This window comes from Nanorana parkeri, unplaced genomic scaffold (assembly GCF_000935625.1).
Source record: "Nanorana parkeri isolate BGI_ZX_2015 unplaced genomic scaffold, ASM93562v1 scaffold206, whole genome shotgun sequence".
NCBI classification, from domain to species: Eukaryota; Metazoa; Chordata; class Amphibia; order Anura; family Dicroglossidae; genus Nanorana; species Nanorana parkeri.
Window position 1 is genome coordinate 299,150 of NW_017306474.1, and position 12,262 is coordinate 311,411.

Genomic DNA, 12,262 nt, shown 5'->3' on the forward strand with positions numbered 1-12,262 from the left:
CACACACACACACACACACACACACACATGACTTCCAAAAAGCTGATTGCTTACCAAGGAGGCAGAACCAGAAGGGTGGAGCAGGAAAGTTGGTGATTGTATGAATGATCACACTCCTAACTGAACAGAAAGACTGCTTGGAGATACGTTCAGGGACACTTCCCCCCGCAAGAACTCAGCAGAAGTGGGCAGTGAATAAGCGGGACACGCCTGGTATGCATCTTAGTTCCCATAGAGATGGTGAGAGGAGGTGGGCGGGGAACAAGCCGGATGCATCCAATGTGCATTGGTCTCGATAGAAATTTAACTCCCTCATGTTGTACAATTGGCACTCCATAGCGGCATCAAATTGTGATTTCTACTGATTTTTTTAATTATGCATTCATGACATCTATTTGCTGATTTTTTTAATTTTATGGAGTGGGCCCGGCTTCTAGCGGTGGCTGTGGCAGCTCCAGTTGCTGGTGCTGGGGCGTCCTGTTTGATTCCGCTACTGAGCGCTGATTGTACAACATGAAATCGTATACAAAACGTGCCGCGCTGTAATCCCTGCTAAGTGTAGTATGTGTTAACAATCTGTGTATTATATACTAAAGTGACTGTGCAATAATTAGATACCGTAACAATTCTCTACCATAAATCCAGCAATATAAAATCCAATCTTGATCTATAGCTATAATGCAAGGTGCTCCGATGAGATAAGTAATAAGTGACTGTACAATCAATATCACCAGCAAAATAAATTGTATAGAATGACAGTATATATGCAAAAAGTTCCAAAAACACCCGTGCAACCAATTCTTGGATGGCTCCACTTATAATATATCTGTATGCAGTTCTGTGCAGATTAATGTAATTAAACAATAACTGATATATACAGTTCAGTTATTTTTCTTCTTAAGCAATAGTTTGTTTTTTTTCTTCCTTTTTCATCAAACGGTCAATCAATAATCTTTGCTATCATATTGTGCAAATTTCACCCATGTGACCAATAACAGATATCTCCATGACCATATCCTTAGTAATACTGCTCGCCTGACTCCTAGACCCAAAGCAGGTCTAGGAGTCGGGAAGAGGGTTTATCCCTGGAAATGCGTCAGCAAGGCCTAGTATATTGCTTCTGCTCACATCTTGGGAGTGTTTAACAGTACATTATGGTGCCAACCGATGTTGGACGGTTGTTTATGATTGCATATGGTACAGATGTTTGTGAGTATATGTTTCTATTCAGTTTTTTATGGACGAATTAAACACTATTTCACGAGGAAAAGGCGCTGTTCCCTTGGTTTTTTGGGGGGTTTTTTTTGCATGTACTTTGCCACTACATAAAGTGACCCTGTCATATACGTAAAGTTTTTATAAGGGGAGCACATGTATGTATATAAGGGGAGTATGTACATGTAGAGACGAGTAAAGCTGGCCACACGCCGGCGGCCGCTGTCGGAATACTAAGGGAACAGCAGGGAAATCTTCGATCAGCGTTTGTAAGCATTGATGGAGGAATCTGTTTGATTTTTTTAATTTACCCGGAGGGTTGAACAAATAAAATAGAAGAGTGTAAGGCCCGCTTTAGCATACTTAACTTTCCCGCTGCCCACAAATATGAACTCCGCTCCATTCCTGAGAGTACTGGCAGACTTTGGGGGACAATTTTTTCAGGAATAGATTGGCTTTTTAGCAGTGCAGGCAGCAGGAAAGTTAAGTGTTTCCTTCCTTCCTTCTTCTTCTTCTTCTTTTTTTTTTTTTTTTTTTTTTTACAAGCATGTGCTTTCTTCAAATACTTAATTTTTATGATGGGGTCACTCTAAAACCCTTGTCCCTTTTTGGGATCTTATTCTGCCCTTTTTATACTGCATGTGCTGAAATGCAAGGGTTTTATTCCTGCCTAAACCAGAATGAGCATTATTCACTGGTGGGTTACATTGGGAACAGAGTGAATTAATGTATTTCATTGTTCACAAGTCTGGATTACTGCATGGAGATGCCAGAGTACTTCCAAGTGAAACTTGCTTAGTACCATTCATCTTCAGCAGGTATGTTCATGGATTGACCACCACAAGAACTCCACTAGCAGGGCTTTCTATCCTTACATTGGTATGAAGCAAAGAAGAGGTAGTTGTGTGACAACCTAAGGCATATTTACCTCCCGGCCCCATCATACTAGTAGACATTTACCAGCTGGATTTATATGTGGCTTGCTTAGCCCTGAAAATAGAAAATGTGCACGTAGCTTTTGTGCCGTTTTTACTTTGTAGCTGAGTGGTCTTTTACAATTGGGATTGCTCATTCCTCAGCCACAGGCGAAGTTTGTAGAGTGCTGTCGTTATGTAGCTGCGGTAAGAAGACTAAAAAACAAACATAACAGGCCAGAAGTTTAGTACTGTCATGAAACCATTAGTCTGACTTTTGTCTGAAACCCGTTCATGTTGTTTGACTGTACATTCCTTTGACATCAGTATTACTATATTTATAATGCAACATCTAAATGGATCGCCAAATGTATAGAATATTCTAACTTTATTTTAGCAAAAGCTGTGTGCATCTCCAAACATTGGCTACAACATACTGACCTCTTACTTTATACGTCCAATTTATTTTATTTTTGAATTCTGTTTGTTCTGTTAATATTAGGAGTCAAAGTATATGCTCATTTTCAGTGATGCCGTATGACTGACTGGTTTTATGCATGTTTATTCATGCTTATAAATGTATGTTTTACTCTGTTTTCATTCCAATTTTGTATCCATTACACATATAGCAAACTTTGTGATTTCCTAATTCTTTGTGAATCTAGTGTAAGAGCAATGTAAATTTACAACTTCATGCCAAGAATACCCTAAAGCTAACATTAAATATATTTAACTTTAAAGAGAACTAGCAGGTGAGTGATTTCCACTCATCCTCATAGTTCTAGCCGACCTGTGACAAAGAAGCTGTCACACGTCGGCTCAATAGATTGGAAAGCTCACTTCACGATCGCCTCCCTGCGGTGACTGTTAGTCACTCCCTGTAGGGATACCCCTCTCTGATCCTCCAGCGCTGAGTGGAGGAACGAACAGGGGAGGGGGTGGGCACAGCTGGCTCTCCCTCTAGATAGGCAGAGCTAGCTGTCACTCATGCAGCTGGGTGGTTCACAACAGTATTATCGGGATCCGTCCCGGCTGCGGCGCTCTCAGTATATGGCGGGCAATGGCCCGCCATATACTGAGCTTTGGGTCATGGGAGGAGGTTAGCATATGTCCTCCTGTGACCCTAAAGAGAACTATGGGAAAAAACACTTACCCCCATTTCTCTTTTTAAGCAAGTTGAGTTAGGGCAATGTAATATATAATACAAATCAAAATCTACATAAGGAAAAACATTTTTGGAGAGTGAGCAAATGGAAAAACACAAATTCATACAGTTATTTTGTTCCTAAAAAGTGATTCAATGTATTTTTAAAAGAAACTAATGTAAGTACCTACATTAGACTTGGTACCAGTCTCTCTTTTCTGTGCAGCAGAGCTAAACTAAGAAGCAGCACAAATAGACAATCAGGTTTGCTGTATTGCTCATTGCTAACACAGGGCATGCTGACAGGAGGAGAGAGCAGAGTGACAGCCAGAGATAAGCTTATCAGTCTACTGTTGCTCCTCATGGTGCATTCAGAGTCTTTGGGCAAGGGCATGACTTTAATATTTTAACTGCAGCAAAAAAAGTTTGGGCAGTGCTGGTTCTTAAAAGGGGGGATGTTTATCAATGTAACCCACAATCGGGGTGCTATGCTGAGGAACATTAATAAACAGATTGTGGGTGGGAAGGGGTTAAACAGTAGAATGTATTGAAATCATTGCTGCTCTCATGTCATCACAAGGCAGTCCGTATTCTAAGTAATTTCTGTACGCACACAACATAGAAGAGTATATGGACGTATTTATCATGGCTAGAAAACATGACCAGAGTCTTCTTTTTTTTATATAGATATATATATATATATCTCTATCTTGATGTTCACAAAAGTATAATTTGCATTTTACATGGATTTACTGAAAAAATTTTGTGCTTCCTGTTTGATCTTTACGGGTTAAGTAAAATGATAACTTGTACTGGAATGTTTACAGGTGGTAAGAAGACCACGAAGAGTCCAAATGGGTGTTCCAAGCAAATCTGAGCCTGCTTTGGATATGATGGATGACTATCCAGAATTTGAAAACAGAACAACTTACAGTGCATATAGTGATAGGAGTGTAGATCCAAACCCAGGCTACAGAAGAGACCAGGAGAGGGCTGCTTATCATGAAAGAGATCAAAGAGGATATGGAGCCCGTGCGAGAAGTGTTGACCAAGATCTTAATGCTGGCTATGTACTTAAACCAGAATATAGTCGTGGCAGAAGTATGGAGCGAGGCCTTGATGATGAACAGAACTACCGGAAAGACCACAGCCGTGGCAGAAGCATAGACCGTGGTCTGGATGAGGATCGTGGGTACAGAAGAGAGAGAAGTCGAGGCAGGAGTCTTGACCGAGACTTGGATGAACCGCGAACCTATGAAAAGGATAGCAGTCGTGGAAGAGCCTTAGATAAAGATGAATACTATGATAAAAATGCCCAGAACAGCCCAGAGAGAGGTTATGCTAGGAGGGCTTCACCTGACCGCAAATATGAAAAAGAATTGCAGAAAAGTCAAAGTCGAGACAGACTTCAGTCCCCTAGCCCATCTTCTTCAGACACAACTACAAGTGTTCTCTTAACAAAGAAAAAGTCAAATGAAGGCAAGCATTTCTTATTTTTAATGTCCGGTTTTCTCTTTGTCAGATACAAGTGCCATTATGTATTTCATTTTGTGTTGCAGAATATGGGCTTCGGCTTGGAAGTCAGATTTACATTAAGGGATTGACAAGCACTGGCTTGGCAGCAAAAGATGGCAATTTGCATGAAGGGGATATTGTTCTCAAGGTAGTTGGTACATCTGGTTTTCTTATTCCATATTTTTTTTGCATGCAATGTTTGTCACTATAAATGTGTTGAAGAAACACAAAATCACATTAGTTTAGATGACAGCTGAATACTTTAGCATAAGCTAGACTACTTAAATATGTATTTCATATTAAAAAAAAGCACTAGCCATATGAAAAGAACATGATGGAGATTCCTAAAAGCCTGTTCCTTTATGTGAACATTTAATTTGGAAAGGTGATCAAGTAGTGCTGTTATTTTATGAAGACCAGAACTTTGTAGAAAATTTAGTTTTTAGTTCATTAGATACAGCTGAACGTCTGGCAGATGTAAAACACTGTTTAATCCAGATATATATTCAATCATTATTGTTTCTCTTTTGCTAACAAAACCAAATAGAAAACATTGTCAGGCCGAAACCGATACCGAAAATGTTTTAATTTTCATTTTTTAAAATGTTTTAATTTTATTTTTATTTATTTTTTATAAACTTTTAAAATTGTTTAATTTTTTTTTTTTTATGAAATATTTTTTTTTTTGTACTTTTTAAGGGCTTCGGGAAAATATTACAGGTCTAAACAGACCCCTGATATTTCCATTTTAAAATAGAAAAAGAGTTTGAGAACACAGAGTCCTCACTCCTTTTTTCTGTATCCCTTTTCTGTTATCAATGAACAGGAAGCCTCTGTACTGAGTGTTCCTGTTCATTGCTAACTTGAGAACATAGTATGTTTACTATAACCACAATCATGAATGAACAGGAGGTGATGTAGATCACTTCCCATTCATTCATTCATAATTGAGCATATAATAAACATACCATGTCCTCGATTATCTACAAACACTCAGCGATCACTGAGTGTATGTAGCCTGCTCTCCTCTCTGACACGCTGTCACAGGAGGCTGAGTGAGCGGTGAGAGAGGAGAGCCCAGCCTCCTGTAACAGCGCTGTCTCCGACCACACACCGTTCTGCCACACTGTGATAGGCGGTCGAGCGGTGTGGGAGGAGAGACGCTGGCCGCTCACAGCGCTCTTGTCCCTCAGCGCTCGGCCGGCTGTCGCTTTCTCTCCTCCCCGCTGGAACACAGAGCAGCGCCCAGCGGGGAGGAAAGAAATCACGGATGTGCCGATGTATCGGCAGGAAAATGGCACTTTCTTAGCCAAAAGTGCCATTTTCGGCCGATATATCGGTGCATCCCTAGTAATTACCCCAAATCTTCCTCATCATCTTCCTGTATTTCCCCACACAGCAGCTTGGGGCTTTATCTTTTGCTGTGCGCAGCGCTGCCAGTCTAATACTGTCAACATGCTTACAGGAAGGATGACCTGACCAGTGTACTGCTACCATTCATTATCTAGTTAAAGGTTGGGGCAGGTCCCGAATCATGCCATATTGCTTAAATGTATTGTAGTATGCAGATAGGTCCGGCACCCGGTTGTGCTGTTTTGCAGGAGTGTCTGGTGCACAGGGCTGGCAAACATAATTGCAAATCATTTGACAAGTAAATCAGTTCGCATATAAAGATTGCAATGAAATATTTAGCGTTTAGCCTTGACATATACCGTTTTCACTCCACAAACCATCTGCAGTGTATTAATGCCATAAAGGGAAACTGTAGTGGAACATGCAGGCGGTCATAGCAGACTACTCCTTAACCTCTTGCCGTCCGCCCGTAGTAAAAAAACGGACACTCTACCTGTCTGTCATGGTAGCCTCTTGCTTCAGAACCCTGAGAAAGTATTGAAACCAGTAAGTCAGCCAGGAAACAAGCATTTTTAGAACAAGGATAGCAATGCCAGTCCTGTATTTCTTCTGGCACATGTTTTACTGTAAGACTGGCCTCGCTTACACCCTTGAACGCAAGCTAATGTTTTTGCTATTATCATTATTTAGTCTGTCGGCAAATTGAAAGTGGTGAGCCAGGTAAACATAAAAAATGGATGATAGTTGTGATCTGTTGTGTACAGCACATGTATAGTTTTCCTATGGTGACTTTTAAAGACTTTGCTACTTGGCCCATTATTAGTGGGTTACTATTCTGTTCTGATAGTTGCCTGGCTGTTGTACTGGTTGAAACTTTTGAGTCACTGACTAGGGCCATGGATGCCTGACTACACTGTTTTTACATGCTTGTTCTGGGTCAGTGACTCTGGAAAATATTGGAACCAAAACCAAGGGAGATGGCGTTTTCAAAAGGTTGTCAGCAATGACTACCTACATCTCTGTCAGTACACGTTTCCTTTAATCAGTAGGATAGGCAACTCTTATTTATGATGACTGGTCTACTTACTAGTAAATCCCAAAATTGATCTTTCACTTTTCCGTAAATATTGATTGGTTTAGTTATCATGTCAGTTCTTGTATTACTCATGGCCTTGGGAAGATCTTTGTATCTACATTCTCAGATTCTCTCGCCTCGTGTTGTCATTTCAAGGAGATGTTTCTCCCTCCCTTTTGAGTTTCCCCATACATTTTATATTATAAAGAGTGCAGTAGAAGGAGTGATGCTTTGGGTCATGGTGGAGAGGAAGAACTGGGAATTCTGGAAGAGAGAGCTTGCTGCAAGCGTTCATAATCAGATAGATGGGAGATTTAATGTGTTGGCCTTTAGACAAATCAGAAATGGTATTTGGCTGGTCCTTTAACAAATTATAGCATATGTGTGGCAGAACTGTGTATATGTCACTATACTTTGTTTTAAAACATAATTGTTTTCAAGTTACAAATGCAGTGGAGAAAGTCTTTCATTAGTGGAACTTAAAAATATTTTATTTAAAACAGTATTACATATTGTAGTAGAATAGTTTGCTTTGGCTATGTATTGCTGTTTACATTCTAGAAGATGATGATGGCGTGTCTTTGTTATGTTTTTAGATCAACGGTATTTTGACAGAGAACATGTCTTTAACTGAAGCCCAGGCTTTGATCGAGAAATCGCGTGGGAAGCTTCAGCTGGTGGTCCTGAGAGACAAAAAGCAGACTTTGATCAACCTGCCTTATGTGGAAGACAGTGATTCAGAAATGGAAGGTGAGAAAACCGTGAACTGCGTCACTAGTACTCTCAGCCCCAACGAACCAGTGAACCTTGCATACAATATACCTTAATATCCGAACAATGCTACTGGCTAACATAATTTTGTAACTATTTCCATATATACATGGATAGAGATAAGTGGATGTATAGCCAACACTTTATTTCTTTAGTTTTGATAGTAGGGGAGTTGGCACCATTGTCATAGTTTTACTGCTGTTTGTGTATCCACTGGGAAGATTCCACCTCTCAATTTGTCTTGGTGAATATTCTCACAAAGACAGAAATTGATGGACAATCCAAAATGTTACAGTTGCCACCAGAACAAGAGGTAAGGGTAAATCTTACAATGAAAACCCCTGTTCCAGTGACAACTGTCTAAGTAGGGAATGTATTCCATTTTGGAGAGTTTTTAACTTCACTTTCTGGTGCGTCCTAAGGACAGGAATTTAAACAAGTTCTTCCCAAGAGGACAGGAGGGACAAAAAAACTTGATGGGTTTTAGCATTTAACATGCTTGAAGTCCAGCCTGGGTGGCAAACCTGGTTCCCTTCATAGGCACAGTGGGGTGAGCATAGCCAATCAAGGACAGGATGTGTTATTCATAGGATCACCTGGTGAAAATAAAGGAAGGAAACTAATCCAGACACAATATCTAACAACTCGCTAGAGCAATCTATTAAATGTTTTTGGTTTTGGGTTCAGATTAGCTTTTTTTATATTTTTATGTTGTGCCATACACAGATTAGGAACCTTACTTTTGCAGATGTTTGCTGCAAATGACCCACCTACAACAGATAATCAACTCTGGTGACCAAACATCACCCACACTACACATCCAGGTTGTGCAGTGAACAAGTGAAATGGCAGTATGATAACAAAAGTATGCCATTGATGTCCATTATTATAACCACTCTTGTTTGAGGGGATAGCTTTCAGTTTTTAGTGATGGAGTAAATACAAAGTCATTTGGAAAAGTATATTTGATAGGAAGTTATCTCATCCCAAAAACCTCTGTCAAGACAATTGAATACAAATAAGGGAGACTTCTGAAAGAGTTGTCCTTGTGTTGATTCTGGAACCTTTAGGTTTTCACTGGAAGTGATATCCCTGCATCTATATCTGCATTAGACTGACTTCTGGGAGAGCCAGATGTGGATTTTACAGTCACGCACCACTAGACAGACGGGAGTACCTGTGCACAGGTTAGAAGTGACAGGTTCTCTTTTGAAAATTATGCTAACCTAGATTTTAAACAAGTATGTTAGAAAATTAATACACATGTATAAATGTCTGGGTTTGATCATTAAACTTTTATTCTCTCCCCCTTTTAGATGATCCTCCTTATTCAAACAAAAGAAGAAATCCAAGGTCCAAAGAGCAGTAAACAAAGGTGTGTCCTCAAACAATGCCAGCTGACACAGGTTGTGGAAACAATTGCAACTATGTTTTCGTCAAAACATTTTGAACTTTAATAAAGTGGTCTTCTACAGTACCTTTTCTTTCCTTTTAAAAAAGTAATGAGGAATTTTAAGACCATTTTAAAATATTATGCCTTTTATTACACAAACAATTTTCCTAGTGAAACTCTTGTTTCCCATCATATCGCAAGTAGAACTTAGTCCCTCTGCAAAGTCCTACAAATACCTTTTGATCCTGGCAGTAAAGGCCACCTGATGCAGCTTCCTATGATGGAGTAGTAACCACTGCACTGCTCCTGAATCTTGAGCAGAGTTGCCTCCCCCATGTAAGTTATGGCTGCTTGCACTACAGTGGGATGAGAAAATGTTGCAGGGACTTGTAGCCTGCTTATCAACACTTGCCCACACCTAGTTCTGCATTGACAGCACTGCCTCTGTTACTGAAACCCTCCCACTGTGAGCTGCAGTGCCTGGGAGGGGGAGTGTGTGACACAAATAAGGGATGATTTAAAATCAGGGGAGGGTAATATTTTGTTCATTGAGGCTTGTGCATCAAATACAATCTGAATTTGGTACTTGTTTAGACTGTCATACAGGATCCTTTAGTTGTATCCTTAATAGTGCATTCACACAATTCTAGGGATGGGTCAAACCTGCAATACCTCCACACCTCCCACAATGCAGTGCTTTGTTGCTGAGGGACCAATTGCATAGCCCAAACACTGTCATGTGAAGGGCTGGCACATGACTAGCCCTATGTAAATACAGATGTTCAAAAATTCAGTATTTGCAAAGGATATTCAGGGAGTTCCAGGAGTACGTCTGAGAATGTGTTTTTAGGGCAGAGCGGGACATCTTAGTGTCTTGCAGTACAGAAGACGTGTTGAACTACTTGTACAATATTTTTATCTTAACAATCTCATATGTAAAATATAGTTGAAAGGCTTTGTGGTTGAATTAAAATTTTTAATTCAAATACACTAAGGACTAATGCTTTATAGTCATTATTTTTGTTTCCTTTTGGGGATGGGACAGTAACAATATTGTCAGGCTCTTTCCCGGCTGCAGAGAATTTCGACCAAAAAGGTGTGGCCATAGTTCTTTTAATGATTAGCACTTATACCTTGCTGCATTGGGTCCTTGGTTTGAATCTTGTCCAAGACACCAAATTTCTCCTTGTTTTTATGTTCTCCCTGTCTTTGTTTGGATTTCCTCCCACATTCCAAAGACACGCTGGTAGGTTTTTGTCTCAATTAGCCCTGCACGTGTACTATCACATTCTACATGCCGGTGTAATTGGGGGGGGGGGGGGGGTAAAAGGGGGTTGGGGGGTGTTTAGGAAAGACCTGGAGACCTACCTTGGAAAAAAAATAATTAAAAAATCCACCAAGAAAATCTCTCAAGCATATCAGACATGGTGCACGGAGAGCCAGATACAACCGTATGGATATCTCTCACACACACACACACATTTTCCAAATTGTGTCTTTTTTTCTTTACTTTTTTTTTATTTGCATATAATAAGGCACCTGAATATTGTCTATAATTGACCATTCTGTGGTGTAAAAAATGGTAATGGTTTGAGGTGCACATTCATCATCTATACAGGACAGGACAGTACTGGCATTTGAGGTATAATACACTTGTCTGAGCACGTATTGATTGGAAGTTGTGCTGTTTAGGTAATTTGTCTGATTTTTTTTTTTCTTTTTATCAATACTTTTAATTTTCTTTTTTTCTTAGGTCTGTGTTGTGGGTGCGAGATCAAATTTTTCTTTTTTTTTTGCTAACCAAAGATGTACATGTACTTAAGCACACAAAATATTTGTATTTTGTATTCCATTAAAGACTAATTCTTAACAAAAAAATATCTGTGGTTTCTTTGTATAAATGTTTCCCTACATAGGATAGAAGATTTGCTTATTTTCCTGTCTCTTGCTATTTAAGGAAGGTTATTGAAGAACCTAAGTGAGAAGGCTACACCATAATCACACCCATAGAATGGGGAATTAACATGGCTATAGGATTCTAAAGCAAAAATTCTAGCTGGGTTTCACATTCTAAGCTGTCATGCTGGACATACAGATTTCTCTTCATTCCCCCTTCCATGTAAACGGCATGGATGGAGGAATCTCCCCTGCTGGCTATCGCATTCACACAGCCAGCGCCCATGGCCATCAGAATAGTGACTGCAGCTGATTAAGTATCAGAACATTTTCTTTACAATGTGAAGCAAAATTGAGCTGAAGGTAAAAAGTGGTGAGAAAAATGCATCCTATTTTATTTTTGCCACATTATTCGAATTTAACTTGTTTATAGGTTTTCTCTATGTTCTATTATACATGGCTCTCTGAGAATAATAGAACATGTCCAGTAGCCTTCAATATTTGCACAACTACTCAACACTTTCTCCGGTACCCTCTAAATAATGCAAGCAAAGTCACTAAGGACCATGTCATGGTGGTGATGCTGCCACTAGCAAAAACACCAAAGTCCTTCTTGGCCAAAACATCATGGAATCCTGTTCCTGTTCAATTAGGATGAGAAGCAATGCAATGGCATTTTGCGGCTTCAGGAAATAAAAAAGCAATACTATGAAAGAAGATGAGTTTGGTTCTAACAATTCTGTTTTTGGCCAATGTGACATAGGCCTAATGCCAAACGACAGATCCTGAAAATATAGTAAGGAGTCCCCAACTCTCGTGTGTGTTCATGAAATACAAAATCGCACTATTTCAGCCTAGTACAACAAGCCGCTCTGTCTTAGAATCAGATCTCAATTTACTATGCAAGCAAAAAACAAAGCTGGAATCAAATATTACTATATCTTTTACCTTCAATCTGGTGCTAACTGCTTCTGTGTTATGATGAG

General features: G+C 39.6%; 1 protein-coding gene across 3 annotated transcripts in view; it reads left to right on the forward strand.

Annotated features, from left to right (window-relative positions):
- LOC108786371 (tight junction protein ZO-2-like) overlaps nt 1-11,258 on the forward strand; it is a 39,390-nt gene extending 28,132 nt beyond the window's left edge. For all 3 annotated transcript variants that reach the window (XM_018555652.1, XM_018555651.1, XM_018555653.1), the window contains exons 6-10: nt 4,101-4,752; nt 4,833-4,936; nt 7,813-7,966; nt 9,304-9,362; nt 11,134-11,258. In XM_018555652.1, the coding sequence (XP_018411154.1) occupies nt 4,101-4,752; nt 4,833-4,936; nt 7,813-7,966; nt 9,304-9,356 (963 nt within the window). In that variant the 3' untranslated portion in view covers nt 9,357-9,362; nt 11,134-11,258. The remainder of the gene's footprint in view (nt 1-4,100; nt 4,753-4,832; nt 4,937-7,812; nt 7,967-9,303; nt 9,363-11,133) is intronic.
- The last annotated feature ends 1,004 nt before the right edge of the window (nt 11,259-12,262 follow it).